The following is a 21042-nucleotide window of genomic DNA, read 5'->3' as shown; positions in this document are numbered from 1 at the left end:
ATAAGGCCCGACTTGAAAAATTAGTTATAGGGATAAATACCAAAACTATACATTAACTATGGTTTAATGTGTAATTGTATTTGATTTTGCGCAATTTCATAAATAAAATTTTGATTTGATCCAATTCTTGTAAATTATTAACACAATTATTAATATAATATTATTTTATGTTTTTATCCAATATAAAAGTAAATTGATGTGTTTATTTTTTAAATCAAAATTAAAGTTTCAAGCATACATTTGAACCACAATTAGAATTGCACTAAATTAAAGTTGATGTACGCAATTGCACATTAACTTAAAGTTCATGTATAATTTTGAGATTTATCCCTTAATTATCTTTATGTGATTTTAATTTGACATGTTTAATTTTTAAGTTAACTTGAACAATTTCACTCGACTTAATTGAAAAAAATTCAAGTCGTGTTAGGATGATAAAATAGGACTCGTCAACTCGATTAACTCTAAATTTTTTTCACCCGATTCGATCGAATGCTCACCCCTAATTTTATCCATGGTTTTTTAATCGGATTAAATCAGTTGGATTTGGAACTAATTTGATTATTAGTTTGGAGAGAGACATGAAATCAGGGTAAGAAATCAATTGAGCTGCTGGTTGGTTGAACCGAACTAATTTTGGTATTTATCCCTATAACTAATTACATGTTAGAGTACAGAAATTTGAAACATATGTATTTGAAAAAATTTCAAAGAAAAATTTTTAAAAAAGAAGAAGATATTTTAGTATGATGAACTTGAATCATTAATTAACTTATTTAGGTCCCAAAATTATTATTTTAGAAAATTTTCAAAATTGTTTTATAAACATTATGAATTTTGAAAATTATTTTGATTTGTTTTTTGTATTTTTATTGAGAGATAAATTTACTCATTTTAAAATTGGCAAGGACCAAAGGCGTATTTATACCAATATATTATTCAATTGTAAAATTCAACTCGGCTCGGATTTGAATCAAATGGTAATATAAAATATTGCAAATCGTTTGGAAGGGAGGAAATGGGAGGCTGTGAAGGAAGTGTATGGTGGAACGGGTAGAAAGGTTGTGGAAAACTCAAAAAAGGTAGTGTGAAGTAAATTTTTTAATTATTCTTAGGGAGAAATTTAACATTTCGACTACCTAGTCCTTGGACGAGGGACCAAATTGTTAATTTCCCAGTATTTTCCACAATGAAATGGTGTAGCATATTACTGTATTTCGTAGGGACCCCCTCAACGTGTGTGTTTTTCTTTCTCTTTTCTTTTTCTACTATACTAAATTTACAATTAGGTGTAGGGGCATAAGAGGTGGACCATTTATAGTTTGTATTTTTCTTCGACAATGTCCTGAGAATTTAATAAAATTATCATAAAGATTTGTGTAGTAGGAGTTAGATAATATTTTGTTTTTTAAACTTAAAAAATGAGCAAATTAGTCTCTGTAAGTTATATTAAAAAAAATGTAGTCAACTCAACCAGGAGTTTAATATAAGTATAGATATAGATTTATATAACGATCACGCATCAAATTAATTTTTTTTATATTTATAATATAATAAATCTCCTATAAATATAAAACACCAAGTTTGAGTCAACATATTTTAACAATTTTTACACGACTGAAGAAATTGAGTCAACAAAATTAACATTTCAACTACCTAGTCCTTGGATCAAACTTTATCTAAAAAATTAGACATGTGGTTATGGGTTGGTTTGAGGTTAAACTTTTGGACTATAACTCCACCATTTGGGGTTTAACAGACTTGCAAAGTCAAGTCAATTAATGCTCTTTTAAAATAAAATATGATTTTTTAATTTAAAAATTAACAACAATTTAAAATTATTTTTTTTATGAATTATAAGAGGAGGGCAAAGCCCAAATAATAATATAATTAGTGCGATTAAAACCCAGATCACATCCCTGACCATCAGGCCAACACACATAAGGTTCGTTTAGAATTGCAATGTTATTGAAGATGTTGAAATAGAGAAATTGAGGTAGATAACAAAAATTCTTTTTTGCCTTTCTTTATAGGTAAATTAATCTTTGTAGATTAGATCAAAGAGCTAACTAATCCTCCTATAAAGATTTAATCTGTTTTTACGGTCAAAAACTTGTCCTTGTACATTAGAAATTAGAACGAGGTACATGTGAAAATTAAATTAATGCACATGTTCTCACTTGAACCCTATTTTAGATATTCTTTTTTGGATATCATCATCATTCTTGATGTAAAAATTATGAGATTAAATTAATTATTTTTAATTCTTTTTTTTTGTTTTAATTAAACATATCATCGTTGATATAAAAATTTCCGGATTAAAACAAAGCACGTAATTTCAATCAGTACAGATGGATGAGCAGAAGAGGATCGTAATAAAGTTTGTCCAAGTCGCGAATACGACTTAGGGCTTTAGACATTCGAAAATAAATTTAGATTTTGATATAACCTAAAACGCAATCGACTCCGAATCAGATAAAACAGTTAACTAAGATAAGTAAAATAGAATAATAAATCAAAAATTAGAACAATAAAGAAGCAAATAAGGAAAATAGATGGAAAAAAAATAGAACGTGGTATGTAGAAGTCTTAAAAAGTCTTGGAAACAAGAAAAATCTACAACTCCCTTCAAGCGGCTCTAATTTCCCCTCCAAGAAAGAAAACTTGGCAAGAAAAAGTATAAAGATGATCCCCACAATCTGAAAAGATTGTTAAAACTCTTCTAAAAGAAAACTCGAGAAAAATTCTTGAAAAAGAAAAACTCAAAAATAATTTATTAACTCAAAAGATTGTTAGATTGTAAAGCATTATATGAGTAATTTGTAAATTAGATATAGGTCATGTTAGTTTCAAAGTGGAGTGAATTTAGGTTGGGTTAATTCGAATTTTAAAATTTTCATATGGTTTCGTGTTTTAAGGTTGAGTTTGGATCATTTGAAGTTTTGGTAGTCTCGATTTTGGACTATTTAGGGTTCAAATCATTTTAGATTTTGTCATTCGAGGTAATGTTATTTCTAATTCAAGTTGTTTTCATATTTAAATTGAATTGAATTTAGATGATTAATCTATTATGATAAATTTGAATATAATTGATTCGGATTATAATTAACAGGTTGAATTTTGAAATTCGGAGCCTCACCCTTTGTCACCACCGTCGCCGTTGTTTCAAGTTCTCAGAGTTTCGAAATCCGGCAAGTTGAATCACAAAAAACAGGCGGATTCGAGTTTCCGAAGAATGCCGCCAAGCACTTTGAATCCTATACAAAACAAGTAAAAATTTATTGTTGTTTTAAAAGTATGAAATTCTATAGAAGGTACCATACTATGTGTTTTTTATTAACCCCTCTATTATTATTTGATTTTTTACTCCTTTACTTTTCAAAATGTATATTTTCAGTTCTAAGGGTTTTTTATTTTCATTAATTTGATGGAGACTTATATTTTCAAAATATGATAGATGTGATATATATATATATATATATATCTTGACTTTCTTTTATAGTTGGATAATTTTGCATTTAAAAAAAGGAAAATTATAGGTAAAAGTGTTATAGAGATTCCTATACTAAGGTTTAAATTATGCATGTTAAATCAAAAAGCAAACCGGCTATTTATTTTAAAAATTCATTCATTTGTATTGTTAGAAACTAGCGTGGTGATTTAAATAATCAAACAATAACATGTGGCATGGTACCTCATGTGATGTATAGAGACCACTTTTTAATAAAGAAATAGATGAAATTTTTAATAGAATGATCAATTTGCTCTTTGATCTAACGTATATAACCTAATTAGTCAAATTTTTTTGAGTAGGAGAGGCAAAATACACTCTAGCTCTTAATAAAGGGGCTTCCGTAATACTTTTGTCAAATTTGTATAATATTTATCTTAATTATATAAAAAAATATCTATATATATCACATCACAATTCAAAATGTGTTTGAAAAAAATTTTAGTCAAATGATCTTATTGAATTAATGGAAAAAATTCACTTAAAAGGACTGAACAACCGTTTCAAAAAGTAAAATCAAAAATCAAAAATCAAAAAAATCAAATTATAAAAGAAAAATACAAAGTAGAGGGACCTTCTATACAAATTTACCTTTCAAAATAAAATGAATTGTTATTATTATTATAATAATATATTTGAAATTGAGCAAGTCTAATCCTCCACTACAAGGAGAAATGAGTAGAAGACAATAATTACCAAGATCTCTAAAACACTAGTTTTGTCTTTCTGGTTATTATATTTTGTGTAGAGTTATATAGTTTTAATAGCAACACGTATTGTATCAGATTACAGTTTTTGCTAAGCTGTAAATTTTTGTACTCATAAGTTTTAATTATTTTTTGAAGAAATTAATTATGGTTTTTTAATAATCTCATTATAGGTTCTGATCATATCTGCTCTTTTTGACACAATGCCTAAAACTACCAATAGTCCCTCCCTAGCTCATAAATAGGAGGATAATGCGTTTCAGCGCACTCAAATCCACATTCTACTACATTGACAACAATACTCATTCCAGTCGAGCTATAATTCAATCGAAAAATTCGATATAATTTTGATTCAGGTAATATTTTGATATACATTTGAAGCGTACCACATAATATCTTTCTCTTTGAATGAGATCTCAATTCCAGCGATGATTTCATTAGATATTGTTAGAATTAAGTGGCCCGAATCCTTATTTAAAAAAAATACAGTGGTAAAATAAAATAAAATTAAAATCCCTATAGAACAACACTTATTTTATTTCATTTTAGAATAAGGTTTTTTAAACCTTATTAAACTCCATTTTTTTTATATTGATTAGAATAAGGTGTTTCAATCTTACTACACTTCTATTAGAATATGATTTTACAAGCCTATAAATAGACATAGTTTACTCCTCTTGTAATCATTTGAATTCGATATAGTGAATTATCTTCTCGTCTGCCCGTGGTTTTTTCCCGAAAGGGTTTCCACGTAAAATCTGTGTGTTTTTTATTTTTCTCTCTTTTTTTCCTTTGTGATAAATTCTCATTACTGACGTTCTAATTTTACAAATTAGTTTTAGAGCTTCCGGGTTGTTCATCTCAATCACGGTAATGGCGACTTTGAAGTATGAAATTTCGCTATTGGATCGCAACACCAAATTCGCGTTGTGGCAGATAAAGATGTTGGCAGTTCTTGCACAGTTGGACTTAGAGGAAGCCTTGCTAGGGGTAGATAAGATGCCTTCAACATTGATGCAGGAAGAGAAGAAGCGCAGGGATCGAAAGGCGTTAACACAGTTAAATCTGCATTTGTCTAACGAAATTTTGCAGGATGTGATAAATTGGAAGACCGCCGCTAGATTATAGAAGAAGTTGGAACAAATATGTATGTGAAAAATCTAACTAGCAAGTTGCATATGAAGCAGCATCTTTATGCTCATCATTTGGAGGAAGGTGCATCTGTGCACGAACACTTAACAGTGTTTAAAGAAATTTTCTCAAACTTGGAGGCCATGGAGGTTCAGTATGATAAGGAAGATTTAGGATTGATTCTACTTTGTTCGTTGCCCCCGTCTTATTCGACCTTTAAAGATACGATTTTATATAGCCGCGAGTCTCTCACAGTTGATGAGGTTTATGATTCTTTAACCTCGTATGATAAGATGAAGCATCTTATGGTTAAAACCGACTTTTAGGGAGAGGGTCTCCTTGTTCGTGAAAGACAAGATCAGAATGCTGATGATGATCATGGAAGAACACAGGAACCAAATCCTCACGGTAAATCTAAGGGTAGATCGAAGTCTTCAAACAGAGGTAAAACTTGTAACTTTTGTAAGAAGAAAAAGCACATTAAATCTGAGTGCTATAAGCTACAAAACAAGATCAAAAGGGAGGCTGCGAATCAAAATGGAAAACAACTAGAAAATTCTGGTAAAGTTGATGTTGTAGAAGTCTACAGCGATGGTGAACTTCTAGTCGCTTCTGTCAAAAATTCTAAAGTGAGCGAGGAGTGGATTATTGATTCGGGCTGCACCTTCCACATGAGTCCCAATTGAGATTGGTTTACAACTTACAAAACAGTGTCTGAAGGTGTTGTTTTGATGAGAAATAATGCTTCATGTAGAATTATAGGTGTTGGAACAATTAAAGTTAAGATGTTTGATGGAGTTGTCAAAACACTTAGTGACGTACGACATGTTCTAGAATTGAAGAGAAATTTAATTTCGTTGAGTACACTTGATTCAAAAGGGTACAAATACATAACTGAAAGTGAGGTTTTAAAAATTTCCAAAGGTTCCCTCGTTGTGATGAAAGGGCAGAGAAAGACTACCAAGTTATATGTTTTGCGGGTTCTCATTCGGTGATGTATTTGTCGCATCATCTTCTTTGTCAGATGATGATATTACTAAACTTTGGCATATGCGCCTAGGGTATATGAGTGAGAATGGCATGGCAGAATTGAGCAAAAGAGGACTTCTAGATGGGCAAGAAATTTGCAAACTGAAGTTCTATGAGCACTGCATTTTTGGGAAGCAAAAGAGAGTTCAATTCACTAGAGGAATCCATAACATGAAGAGAACGTTGGAGTATATTCATTCTGATCTGTGGGGGCCATCTAGGGTGCCTTCGAGAGGTGGAGCTAATTATATGCTAACTTTTATTAATGATTTTTCCAGAAAAGTGTGGGTGTTCTTCTTGAAGCAGAAAAGCAATATTTTTTCGACTTTTAAGTATTGGAAAACTATGATTGAAAAATAGACGAGAAAACAAATAAAATACCTCTGCACGGACAATGGCTTGAGCTATGTTCTGATGCGTTTTATAAACTGTGCAAGTTAGAAGGGATCGTGAGACACTTGACTGTTGGTCATACTCCACAGCAAAACGACGTTGCAGAACGAATGAACAAAATGATCATGGAGAATGTTCGATGTATGTTGTCAAATGCTAACTTACCAAAGTCATTTTGGGCCGAAGCAGCCTTTACTGCATGTTTTTTTATCAATCGATTTCCATCCGTTGCCATTGGGAAAAAGACTCCACAAGAGGTATGGTCTGGTAATCTTGCTGACTATTCTAATTTAAAGATTTTTGGGTGTCCTGCGTATGCTCATGTTAATAATGGAAAATTGGAACCGAGATCCATTAAATGTGTTTTTCTTGGTTATAAAGCTGGTGTAAAAGGGTGTAAATTATGGTGTCTTTAAAATAGAAAAGTTGTGATTAGCGGAGATGTTGTTTTTGATGAAACTGCTATGCTACCTAACTTATCTCTTAAAGACTCTTCCAATAAAGAAAATCAAGAGCTATCTAATTATTCTAAGGCAGTTAGTTGTGAAGACTTAGAAAAGTGGATGTTTGCTATGCAAGAGGAGATGGAATCACTCCACAAAAACAAAACTTGGGATATTGTGAAACTTCCTAAAGGTAAAAAGGTTGTTCGTTGTAAATGGGTGTTTAAAAAGAAAAATGGGACTCCAGGAGTTGAAGAACCTAGATATAAAGCAAGGCTTGTTGCAAAAGGTTACAGTCAAATTCCAGGAGTGGACTTCACAGATGTGTTCTCCCCAGTTGTGAAGCATAGTTCGATTCGAGCTTTGCTTGGTATTGTGGCTATGCATAATTTGGAGCTTGAGCAGTTAGATGTAAAAATTGCATTTTTGCATGGAGAACTTGAGGAGGATATTTACACGCAACAACCACAGGGTTTTACAGTCTCAGAAAAATAGCACTATGTTTGCTTGCTGAAAAAGTCCCTTTACGGTTTGAAACAGTCACAAAGACGTGGGACAACAGGTTTGATTCATTTATGACTTCTCATGGTTTTAAAAGAAGTAGCTTGGACAGTTGTGTTTACTTTAAGAAAAACAGTGATGGTTCTTTTGTGTATCTACTCCTTTATGTTGATGACATGTTGATAGCAGCGAATGGTAAAAGAGAGATAAAAAGGTTAAAGCCCAACTAAGTAAAAAATTTGAGATGAAAGATTTGGGACCAGTAAAGAAGACACTTGGTATGGAGATTCTCAGGGATAGAAAAGCAAGTAAATTGTACCTAAGTTAGAAGGGGTACATTGAGAAAGTTCTTTACAGATTCAATATGCAGAATGCTAAGCTTGTTAGCACTCTTTTAGCAGCCCATTTCAGACTTTCATCGGCTTTGTCTCCACAATCAGATGATAAGGTTGAGTACATGTCATATGTTCCACACTTTAGTGTAGTGGGATCTCCTATGTATGCTATGGTTTGTTCACGTCCAGATTTATCATATGCAGTCAATGTAGTTAGCAGATACATGGCGAATCCCAGTAAAGAACATTGGAAAGCAGTGGATTTTAAGATACTTTCGAAGTACTACTGATGTTTGCTTACAGCTTAGGAGAACTAGAGATGGAGTCATTGGGTATGTTGATGCTGATTTTGCTGGAGACCTTGATAGAAGAAGATCTCTCATAGGTTATGTCTTTACAATTGGAGGTTGTGCAATCAGTTGGAAAGCCACTTTGCAAAGTACAATTACTTTGTCTACCACTGAAGCTGAGTACATGGCTATTACTGAGGCTTGTAAAGAAGCTATTTGGTTGAAAGGACTCTTTAGTGAAGTCAATGAAGACCTTCAAATCAATACAGTATTTTGCGACAGTCAAAGTACCATCTTCCTTACAAAAGATCGAATGTTTCATGAGAGAACAAAACACATTGATGTTCGGTATCATTTTGTTCGCGATATTATTGCTCGTGGTGATATTGTTGTGAGCAAAATTAGTAATCATGAAAATCCTGCAGATATGATGACTAATGGTCAGTTCTTCATTTCTTAAAAAAAAACACTTCTGACTTCAAAAGCACTTTTGGAAGAAAAGCTGCGCAGAACAAGCTGTTTTTGACTGAAATTTTTAACTTTTCAGAAGTGCTTTTGAAAAGCACTTCTGAAAAGAAGAAGCTAAAAATTTTAGCTTTTCTCTCCCAAAAACACTTTTGGTGCTTAATTACTTTTTTCACCCCTCCAATAACATAGTACTTTCCTTTTTTTTTTCTTGGTGCTTAATTACAAATGTGTTAAAATCATTAATTAAAAATAAAAAAATATTTTTTAAAATACTAATTACAAATATTTAATGGTTATATGTAAATATTTAAAATATAGTTTATATATTCTAATTAAATTTTATAAATAATTAATATTTATTGCTTAAAAATATTTAAAATTTATATTTCATATATTAAAATATTAACAACAAGTTATAATAATTTTTTTATATTTTTACTAAAATATAATAATATTAACTAATTTAAATATTATTTAAATGCATATTTGTTACTTGATAATAACATGTCTAAAATGGACATTTTATTTCTCAAAAGCACTTTTTGACAGCAATGCTTAACACTCAAATTTTAAACCACTTTTCAAAAGAACTTCTCAAAAGCACTTTTCCATTGCACTTTTCAAAAGCACTTTTCAAAAGCAATGAAGAACTAGCCCTAAGTCACTTCCTATAATCAAGTTTGAGCATTGCTTAGACTTGATTAGTGTTCATTGTTGAAGTTAAACCCTTAAGGGGTTTTATGGAAGAGGTGGAGAACTTGTGCGTTGAGAGTTCGCGATGAAGAACCTGTTCATTGAGAATTCGTGTCAAGGTGGAAATTGTTAGAATTAAGTGACACGAATCCTTATTCAAATAAAATACAGTGGTAAAATAAATTAAAAGTATAATCCCTATAGAACTATACTCCTTTTATTTTATTTTAGAATAAGTTTTTTTAAACCCTATTAAACTCCATCTATTTGATATTGATTAGAATAATGTAACACCCCAAACCTGACCTAGACGTTATGGCCAAATCTGGCAATGTCACATGGAAAGGGATTTGAAGACAAGATTGTCGAGTTTTAAAAAATTGTTACAATGAGTTAGCTTTTATTTAATTCAAAAAAAAAACTAGTTGATTTGCTTTAAAACTTATCTCTTAGCGGAAGCTTTTGTAACCAATTAATTTAGGGAAAATCGTTTCTAGTTACGAACCTTAGTTTTTAGAAAAAAAAACTGTGTTTTGTGGAGTTGTAGTTTTAAAAAAATCCATAAAAAATTAGTATAAAGTCCTAAATTTAAAGCCAACCAGTCCGTAGCCTAGAAGATACATCAAAAACCCCAAATAAGTAATAAATTCTAGGCATTAGTGGAAAACAGTCTAAAATTTAAGTGTGGCCACCGTCGAGTCCTCCGCTGCACTGACCCATAAAGTCTGGGGATTACCTGTACAGATTAAACAGAGAAAGGGTGAGTTCTCGCAAACTCAGTGTGTAATCCCCACGGAAAACATGCGTACAGATAATCAACAGAATTCAGTTAGATATAGTTTGGGGCCTGTGCCCATTACAGAATCAGTTTGGCCCTTAGCCCGTTCAGATACAGTCTCAGAAATACATTAGTGTCTTGGTCCATATCAGATACAGAATGCAGATACAGTAAATCAGAATGCTGCCCACCAGCCTCTACACACCATCTCCGTCCAACCCTATACACCATGTGGGGATTAAATCAACCCATCCATCCCTACACACCATGCTGTACCGAAATGCGGCACATAATCAGGAGGTTGCAGCTAAGCTGCCAGATAACAGGCTTAATAGCCTTTCAGACACTTCTTCCAAATATCATCAACCCACCCGATGCAATGCAACATACAAAATATGTCATGCCATTATGCAATTAATACATACATTCAGATATCATAAGTCATGCTCGGTATAGAAATCAGATAGACAGATCACACATATAGGGGTCTAAGTAAAGCTTACCGACCTTACAGTAGGTCCACAGTCGACTTGGGCGACCAATGCAACCTCATAGAACTTTTTAGAAAAATGGGCTCACACGCCCATGTGGCCCACTTGGTCCAAATTGGTCTTAGCCACGTCATCCATTTTTAATGTAACCCGTGCTGGTTAATTAATCATATATGTTTTCACTATTTACTTATATGTTCCTTCAAAGTTGTCTACTTGAGTCACTGTTAGTAAATTATTTATATCTTGAGCTACAGAATTCTGAATTAAGATTCGTTTGATGTCTTTGAAACTAGACTCAAATACCTTTCTACCATAAAATTTTCAGAATTTTTGGTTCAGCCAATAAGTACATTAAAATCTTGAAACTTACCCCTGTTCTGCTGTCTGGCAGCTTCATCCATTTTTAGATATTCTTTTTAGATATTCTATTTTAGATATTCTCACTTGATCCCTATTTTAGATATTCTTTTTTGGATATCATCATCATTCTTGATGTAAAAATTATGAGATTAAATTAATTATTTTTAATTCTTTTTTCTGTTTTAATTAAATATATCATTGTTGATATAAAAATTTCCGAATTAAAACAAAGCACGTAATTTCAATTAGTACAGATGGATGAGCAGAAGAGGATCGTAATAAAGTTTGTCCAAGTCGCGAATTCGACTTAGGGCTTTAGACATTCGAAAATAAATTTAGATTTTGATATAACCTAAAACGCAATCGAATCCGAATCAGATAAAATAGTTAACTAAGATAAATAAAATAGAATAATAAATCAAAAATTAGAACAATAAAGAAGCAAATAAGGAAAATAGATGGAAAAAAAATAGAACATGGTATGTAGAAGTCCTAAAAAGCCTTGGAAACAAGAAAAATCTATAACTCCCTTCAAGCGGCTCTAATTTCCCCTCCAAGAAAGAAAACTTGGCAAGAAAAAGTATAAAGATGATCCCCACAATCTGAAAGATTGTTAAAACTCTTCTAAAAGAAAACTCGAGAAAAATTCTTGAAAAAGAAAAACTCAAAAATAATTTATTAACTCAAAAGATTGTTAGATTGTAAAGCATTATATGAGTAATTTGTAAATTAGATATAGGTCATGTTAGTTTCAAAGTGGAGTGAATTTAGGTTGGGTTAATTCGAATTTTAAAATTTTCATATGGTTTCGTGTTTTAAGGTTGAGTTTGGATCATTTGAAGTTTTGGTAGTCTCGATTTTGGACTATTTAGGGTTCAAATCATTTTAGATTTTGTCATTCGAGGTAATGTTATTTCTAATTCAAGTTGTTTTCATATTTAAATTGAACTGAATTTAGATGATTAATCTATTATGATAAATTTGAATATAATTGATTCGGATTATAATTAACAGGTAGAATTTTGAAATTCGGAGCCTCACCCTTTGTCACCACCGTCGCCGTTGTTTCAAGTTCTCAGAGTTTCGAAATCCGGCAAGTTGAATCACAAAAAACAGGCAGATTCGAGTTTCCAAAGAATGCCGCCAAGCACTTTGAATCCTATACAAAATAAGTAAAAATTTCTTGCTGTTTTAAAAGTATGAAATTCTATAGAAGGTCCCTGTACTATGTGTTTTTTTTATTTAGCCCCTCTATTATTATTTGATTTTTTTACTCCTTTTACTTTTCAAAATGTATATTTTCAGTTCTAAGGGGTTTTTTTATTTTCATTAATTTGATGGAGACTTATATTTTCAAAATATGATAGATGTGATATATATATATATATATATATATATATATATATATATATATCTTGACTTTCTTTTTATAGTTGGATAATTTTGCATTTAAAAAAAGGAAAATTATAGGTAAAAGTGTTATAGAGATTCCTATACTAAGGTTTAAATTATGCATGTTAAATCAAAAAGCAAACCGGCTATTTATGTTAAAAAATTCATTCATTTGTATTGTTAGAAACTAATGTGGCTGACGAAATAATCAAACAATAACATGTGGCATGGTACTTCATGCTGATGTATAGAGACCACTTTTTAATAAAGAAATAGATGAGATTTGTAACAGAATGATCAATTTGCTCTTTGATCTAACGTATATAACCTAATTAGTCAACTTTTTTTAAGTAGGAGAGGCAAAATACACTCTAGCTCTTAATAAAGGGGCTTCCGTAATACTTTTGTCAAATTTGTATAATATTTATCTTAATTATATAAAAATATCTATATATATCACATCACAATTCAAAATGTGTTTGAAAAAAATTTAGTCAAATGATCTTATTGAATTAATGGAAAAAATTCACTTAAAAGGACTGAACACCTGTTTCAAAAAGTAAAATCAAAAATCAAAAATCAAAAAATCAAATTATAAAAGAAAAATACAAAGTAGAGGGACCTTCTATACAAATTTACCTTTCAAAATAAAATGAATTGTTTTTATTACTATAATAATATATTTGAAAGTGAGCAAGTCTAATCCTCCATTACAAGGAGAAATGAGTAGAAGACAATAATTACCAAGATCTCTAAAACACTAGTTTTGTCTTTTTGGTTATTATATTTTGTGTAGAGTTATATAGTTTTAATAGCAACACGTATTGTATCAGATTACAGTTTAATTATTTTTTGAAGAAATTAAGCTTGGTTTTTTAATAATCTCACTATAGGTTCTGATCATATCTGCTCTTTTTGACACAATGCCTAGAACTACCCATAGTCCCTCCCTAGCTCATAAATAGGAGGATAATGCGTTTCAGCGCACTCAAATTCACATCCTACTACATTGACAACAATACTCATTCCAGTCGAGCTATAATTCAATCGAAAAAATCGATTCAATTTTGATTCAGGTAATATTTTGATATACATTTGAAGCGTACCACATAATATCTTTCTCTTTGAATGATATCTCAATTCCAGCGATGATTTCATTAGATATTGTTAGAATTACGTAGCCCAAATCCTTATTTAAATAAAATACAGTGGTAAAATAAAATAAAAGTAAAATCCCTATAGAACAACACTTCTTTTATTTTATTTTAGAATAAGGTTTTTTAAACCTTATTAAACTCCATCTTTTTTATATTGATTAGAATAAGGTGTTTCAATCTTACTACACTTCTATTAGAATATGATTTTACAAGCCTATAAATAGACATAGTTTACTCCTCTTCTAATCATTTGAATTCGATATAGTGAATTATCTTCTCGTCTGCCCGTGGTTTTTTCCCGAAAGGGTTTCCAAATAAAATCTGTATGTTCTTTATTTTTCTCTCTTTTTTTCCTTTGCGATAAATTCTCATTACTGATGTTCTAATTTTACAAATTAGTTTCAGAGCTTCCGAGTTGTTCATCTCAATCACCGTAATGGCGTCTTTGAAGTATGAAATTTTGCTATTGGATCGCAACACCAAATTCGCGTTGTGGCAGATAAAGATGCAGGCAGTTCTTGCACAGATGGACTTAGAGGAAGCCCTGCTAGGGGTAGATAAGATGCCTTCAATGTTGATGGATGAAGAGAAGAAGCGCAAGGATCGAAAGGCGTTAACACAGTTAAATCTGCATTTGTCTAACGAAATTTTGCAGGATGTGATGAAGGGGAAGACCGTCGCTGGTATGGAAGAGGTTGGAACAAATATGTATGTGAAAAACTCTAACTAGCAAGCTGCATATGAAGCAGCATCTTTATGCTCATCATTTGGATGAAGGTGCATCTGTGCACGAACACTTAACAGTGTTTAAAGAAATTTTCTCAAACTTGAAGGCCATGGAGGTTCAGTATGATAAGGAAGATCTAGGGTTGATTCTACTTTGTTCGATACCCCGTCTTATTCAACCTTTAAAGATACGATTTTATTAGATATCAATTCCAACGACGGTTCCATTAGATATCTTACAACTAGAATCCCTCTTTTTTCCGATCTAGTTCCTCCACCACCACGAACCCCGATTAGATTCAGGCATGATACACTTTTTAGTTATTGGGAGAACCAAGTACTCTCTTTCGGATCCGAAACACTCTCGAGATCTTTTTCCTTTTGGAAGATACAATAGCGAAACAATCAACCTATTGATATTGGAATACCCAAAAGATTCTTCCAATGTATCATTTCTAGGTCCAATGGAATTGATAGGTATAGGAAGAAGCCCTGTCAAATAGAGAATTTTTCTTTCGACCATATTTTGATTGTTAATACGATATATAAGGACCGACTTCGCTAGCTTATTGAGGCTTGCTTAAAATTGGTAAATTGTTGTGCCACACAAGCCTTCCTAGGGATTTTTTTCTTATAATTTATTATACATATATTTAAAAATAATATGTATTTATATATATATTTTGAACTATTTATAATTATGTCTAAATTGAGACAATATGTAAATGTTGAGAGTTAATTTTAAAAAAATTATGATTAAATTGACATAATGTATAAAAGTTGAGAGTTAAATTTGTTATTTTATCAATTTGTAATCTGATCTCACTCTTCCATTAAACACTTAACGGTACTTAACGGAAATTAACCAAAATAAAATCAACTTTTCAAAATGTATATTTCCAATTTTAATTTGATTCAATTTTCGTGCACAATTAAATTCATTATCTATATAACACCATTTAACATTTGTATATTACATACACAAATAATTATACTTACATAATATACAAACAAACTACATATTGGATCAAACTTTATCTAAAAAACTAGACATGTGGTTATGGGTTGGTTTGAGGTTAAACCTTTGGACTATAAATCCATCATTTGGGGTTTAACAAATAATGTCAATGTCACTTGCAAAGTCAAGTCAATTAATGCTCTATTAAAATAAAATATATTTTTTTATTTTAAAAATTAACAACAATTTAAAATTATTTTTTATAAATTATAAGAAGAGGACAAAGCCCAAATAATAATATAAGTAGTGCGATTCAAATCTAGATCACATTTGAGACATTGAACACTCTAACCATCAGGCCAACACACAAAAGGTTTATAAAACAATACATTAAAAATTACATAATGGTAATTTAAAAACTTACTCTTGTACGTTAAAAATTAGAATGAGGTACATATAAAACAATACATTTATAGAAGACATGATACATAGAACATGCAGCAAGCAAAAGATGAAATTGTTTTTTTTTTATATAATTGGAGAAGAAGAATGAAATTCTTTGGAATTGAAGCCAAAGCATTGACCCAATTTTCTTTTAACCCAAAAAAAAAAAACACAGACCACAGCAAATCCACAAATATAAAATAAGACCCACAGCCTATATTTGACCATCCTTTTTATTTTTCCAATTTCATTTCACTTTTTATCTGCCTTTTTCTAAGTGCTCCCACCAGGGTAGATGCAATTATTATAACCTGCAATCAATGTCTCATTAGATTTTTTTGGTAAAGGTTTTAATAAGGTAATTTGTAATAAAAGGTTGTATACTATTTTTCTCTTTATTATGTTTTTATCTACAGAATTTTTCTTAATAAGGTTTTAATGATGTACATTATCTACTAATAGACATTTAAAGGAGAGTGTTATGAATATCTTATTAAGTGTCGTTTATCATGATCAAAATAAAATTTTGATGTACTTTAAATTTTAATAGTTATTAGAATTAAATCTCAACTTCTTTTATACTTCTTATTCCTATAAATAGAAACTCGATAAAACATTGTAATCTCCTATTTGATCAATAAAGTACATTCTCTATTGTTTTTATATTTTCTTTATCTCTCTTTAATTTATAATTTTGTTTTATTTATTAAATGCATTTTGAATTTCAAAAAACATGAAAAATGAAATTTATTTTTAAAATTGAAAAATAAAAATGTTATCAAAAACCAATGAAAACGGAAATGTAGCTTTATCTCTATTATCAAAGAAATTAAAACACTATAAAAATTTACATAAATCCTTAAGAATTTTTTTCAAACGAACCGAACCGGTTCAAATAAGTTCGATTCCGTTCGCCATTCGGTTCATTTTTATAAAAAACCAAAATGGCGCACATCAATTGCAATTTATCCACTACATTTATCAGTCTTTGTTATCAAACCGATTAAACAGTGATTCGGTTGAACTAATTAAAAAATCAGTTGAACCGAGTTTTTTTTTTTAAATAAATTTTTAATGTTTTTACTCAGACTACTGGTAAAATTCTAAAAACATGGAAGTAAAGGCAAACCAAGACTTGCTAGAAATTGAGAAAGGCAAATACTAAATCCAATTAAAGGTTCTATTTTTGTAATCAAACAATCCAAATGATGAGATGGATGAGTTTGTAGTGCCAAACCAAACATAAGGTTTCACAGCTTGAATCCCCAAAAACAAATACGAGCCTTGATCCCGACTTGAGCATCGTTACAGCAGAAAACATGGTACAATGTGTTCTCATAGACGAGTAATGACAGCTTCGACCTCTGACGGGGTGTATAGATGGTATGTCGGTGCTACTCGAGCGATATCGACATTGTTGGGAGTCACCTGTAATGATAACATTAGTCGATAACAGAGAATTTTGCAGAAAAGAATGTATACATACGGTAAAATCTTGATGGAAAAAGTTCACCTTTTCTTCCATTACTTGCTTTAAAATCGACAGGGCAATTGTTTCAGCTTCTTGAAGAGTTAAGTCCTGCAGGGGGAAAGAATTTATACGAGTGAGTCAAAACAATACAATGGAATTTTATTGTGACATGGCATGCCGACTTCGGTTAAAGACTCACTTCCAAGGATGAAAAACTACAAATGGAAGCGAAGATACCTTGTTGTATTGCTCTTGCAAAGAGCTATCAGCACCTTCGGAACCCGAACCTATAGCTTTTGCATTGCATTGCCAAAATGTGCCAGAGGGATCGGTATAGTATCTGCAAAACCCAAGTTTTGAACAAGTAAACAGAACAGCATATATGCATGCCTATCAGAAACTGGCAGCCCAAATTTTGATCTGCAGTTGCTCAGAGCCGTATTTTAACCTATATTACTTGGACTTGGTAACGATTTGGACATGTTGGGTATGCAGGTCGGACACCGTTCTTCAGATAATGGCAGTTCAATAACTATGCTTCAACCAATTACAGTTGTGATAATCTACGTTTATCCGACTCGTAATTTTTCCGATACCATGGGATTATGATTCACTAAAAATATGCAAAAATTTATAAAAATATTGAGCATATCCGTTCAGCACATCATCTCTAAGTCCGAGTAACATAGGAGATAACATTAGAATTTAGTGATTTGACGAAGAGATTTTCTCCTACAAAAGGCAAGGCAAAGTAAAATCATCGCATACTTACAAGCTAGTCCCATTCTCATCATGACCAGCAATGAGAAGAGATACCCCAAATGGTCGGGACTGCAAAGGAAAATGTTATACATGTGAGTACGCAATTCAAAAGAGATACAGAATCCTACATTAGATGGCAAATGAAATTGAATACACAATGTATATGAATCATATTGGCTATGGCCCTCTCGTTTTTGCTTGCTAAGATGAATGTAAAGCGTCATAGACCAAGAATCTAAAATAACTACAACTATATACAGAAAAAGATATGCAGCAGTACCATGGATTCTTCATCTCCTTCACCGAATCGAAGGGCCAGATCACAAAGAGCTTGAGTTGTAGACTCCACGGTCATTGGCTCACCATATGAGAATCTATGGTTCTGTGTGAACGAAAAAAAATTCCGCATAAGAGATCCACATATCAAAGAGAAACGGCACTCACAACTATGGTACCTGAGTTTCAACTCGTGCATGTTCAACAAGGGTCCGTGCATCAGCAATCAACCCACTCATAGCACATCCTATATGCTCATCAATTTCCATAATCTTCTCAACACTACTGGGTTCCTGGAAGAAAATTCGAAAGCCATGATGCCAGGAAGGAACTGCAAACCTAATATATGCGACTGACGGGATGTTTCGGGATTTATGGTTGCTTTTTTAACAAGTAAGCTGGCCAAATATAGTGAAAGGTAACAAACTCTTCCGCAAGTATGGCGTAGCATATTGCGGAAAATAAGATCATGCCTATCACACATTATGGGAACCAAGCCGACAATAAATTGGGGGATATAGGAGGAAGAAGAAGCAATCGTGAATTCTATTGCTCAAACCCTGATTTTCGTATCTAAAGCTTTGAACATCGATCAACATTCAAATGATTGTAACCTATGTTATACAAACTCTTAGTTTTCCCTAAAATATTTATCACCAGGACCCTGATTTTCGTTTTTTGAATCTTGACCATCGATCAATGTTCAAATGTTTGTAACCTATATTACACACTCTTTGTTTTCCCTAAAACATTTGTCTCTAGGATCCTGAATTTTCGTATCTAGGGCAAAGATTTGAAAGTTGTAACCTATATCACACGAACTCTTCATTTCCCCTAAAATACTTATCACGCCTAGGACCCTGATATCCTTATCTGGAGTCTCAACCATCGATCAACATTCAAATGTTTATAACCTATACCACGCGGACTCTCCATTTTCCCAAAAAATACCCACATTTTCGGACATGAATACAAGAGTATGATCCTCCAAATAAAAGAAAATTGAGTATTACCATGTTGAACAGATACGCGTATCCAACACTCAACTACCGAGTCCGAGTAACATAGCTTTGTAACTAAAAAGTTGGTAATTGATCAAAAGAAGGCATCATGGGACTCCATTTCTTAACAAAAATATCCTTTTTTTATACTACATTTTAGCAAATAAGCCGAAATGAAGCAAATTAAAGCACAAAAAATAAACCCTTTTTTTTTCTTCTCTTACAATCAAGCAAAAGGGCTAATTACACAAGTAATCAAGTACAAAATGAGTTCATACCAACAATGGTGAAGTAATACGCTTCTCCACAGCCAAAACGACACCGTCTTTCGTCTTTAGCCCAATTGCAGTTGAACCCAGCTACATTTCAATCAAAAAAAAAGAAAAAACCCATTGATATTAGAACACGCCCAAAAAAAAATTAGGCAAAAAAAATGACAACTATTTCAGGAGTTTTTCCCAGGAAACAAACAGAAAAAAAAAAGGAAAAAAATGAAAAGAAAAAAAAGAAAGAACGAAAGAAAGAAAAGGTAATTTACCTTGATGGCCTCAATTGCATATTCCACTTGGAACAATCTTCCTTCCGGTGAAAATGTGTTGACCCCACGATCATACTCAGTCCTTGACAAAATAAACAAAAAAAAATCAAAATTTATTTATTTTTAAATGGAAATAGAGCTGTAAATTGCAATTAACATGCTTTGATTTGGTACCTTGTGAGAAACATGTTTGGATCGATTATATTTAAATCTAACAAAACCTAAAGAAATTTTTTTTAAAACCCAGAAAAATTAATATGTTTTTAATACGAAAATCAACCAGGAAAAAACGAAAAAATAATTAAGAGAGATTTTACTGAATAATGAGAGCCGTCGAGCAAAGAAAAATAAATAAGTAAATGAAATGAAGCAAGGTTCGGTGTTTTTGTAAATGGCTTCTTGTAAAACAAGTCAGGCTATGGAAACCGCGTCGTTTTTGTTACTATTGTAATGAAAGTAGGGTTGAGCGTATCCTCGAATCAAATCGAAAAATTTGAGTTAATAAATTTTATTTTATTATTTTAACTCGTTAAATTTTTTTTAAATTAAGTTGGGTGAAATAAAATTTGAATCGAATTAAATATATTTGTTCGAGTTAAATTAAAAAAAATAACTTTAGATTCTTATAATCACTATTATCCATAGTAATTAAATTTATTATTAACTTTCATCCCATTTATAATTTATTTATTAATATTTTATACGAGGGTTAGTTTCTTTACTTAGTTGTTTCAATTATTTTATGATTCTTGTCATCATGTATTTTGAAATTAAAAATATATTAAAGGTAAAAATGTGATTTTTAATAAAATTTATTTTAAAATAAAATGTGAAATTGATACTAACAGGAAATTTTAATACGAATATTTTATGGCATCAATAATTCAGTTTTAATAAAAATTGATAAAGATTCAACGTGATTAAACAAATTAATAATATAAATAGTACAAAATATGAAAATTAATAATATAAATAGTACAAAATATGAAATTTAATTCAATAATATAAATAGTAGATATAAATTTAAAAAAAATATTGGGTTTAGGAGAAAGTAACAGTTTTAAGGGAAAACAAAAGGAAAAAAGTTTTGGAAGTTTGTGAGGAAGTAAAATTTTAGAGGGAGGAATAAAAGGAAATCTTTTTGGGGGATTTGAGAGAGGAGTTAAGAGGAAGGGAAATAAAAG

General features: G+C 31.2%; 1 protein-coding gene across 2 annotated transcripts; it reads right to left on the bottom strand.

The window, feature by feature from the left end:
* Positions 1-16955: 16955 nt before the first annotated feature.
* LOC105798999 (proteasome subunit alpha type-5) lies at positions 16956-20289 on the bottom strand. Of its 2 annotated transcripts, XM_012629301.2 has the most exons (10): positions 20176-20289; positions 20033-20079; positions 19859-19940; positions 19599-19679; positions 18499-18612; positions 18324-18425; positions 18054-18112; positions 17519-17621; positions 17324-17389; positions 16956-17238 (listed from the first exon to the last, which is right to left on the bottom strand). In XM_012629301.2, exons 2-10 carry the CDS (start codon positions 20044-20046, stop codon positions 17146-17148), a joined length of 714 nt encoding a protein of 237 aa, XP_012484755.1. In that variant the 5' UTR covers positions 20047-20079; positions 20176-20289; the 3' UTR covers positions 16956-17145. The 2 variants fall into 2 exon arrangements, with proteins under 2 accessions (XP_012484755.1, XP_012484757.1); XM_012629303.2 differs by having other exon boundaries at positions 20033-20242.
* Positions 20290-21042: the final 753 nt, after the last annotated feature.

This window comes from Gossypium raimondii, chromosome 9 (assembly GCF_025698545.1).
Source record: "Gossypium raimondii isolate GPD5lz chromosome 9, ASM2569854v1, whole genome shotgun sequence".
In the NCBI taxonomy this organism is placed as follows: domain Eukaryota; kingdom Viridiplantae; phylum Streptophyta; class Magnoliopsida; order Malvales; family Malvaceae; genus Gossypium; species Gossypium raimondii.
The sequence above is the reverse complement of the archived record's forward strand: the minus strand, read 5'-3'. Positions and strand labels throughout refer to the sequence as shown.

Excerpts from the sequence above, each read along its gene's own strand:
- LOC105798999 (XM_012629301.2), bottom strand. Across the intron at positions 19,680-19,858 it reads ATGCAATTGAGGCCATCAAG|CTGGGTTCAACTGCAATTGG; the intron begins GTAAATTACCTT and ends ATTGAAATGTAG. Across the intron at positions 18,613-19,598 it reads GTATTACTTCACCATTGTTG|GAACCCAGTAGTGTTGAGAA; the intron begins GTATGAACTCAT and ends ATTTTCTTCCAG.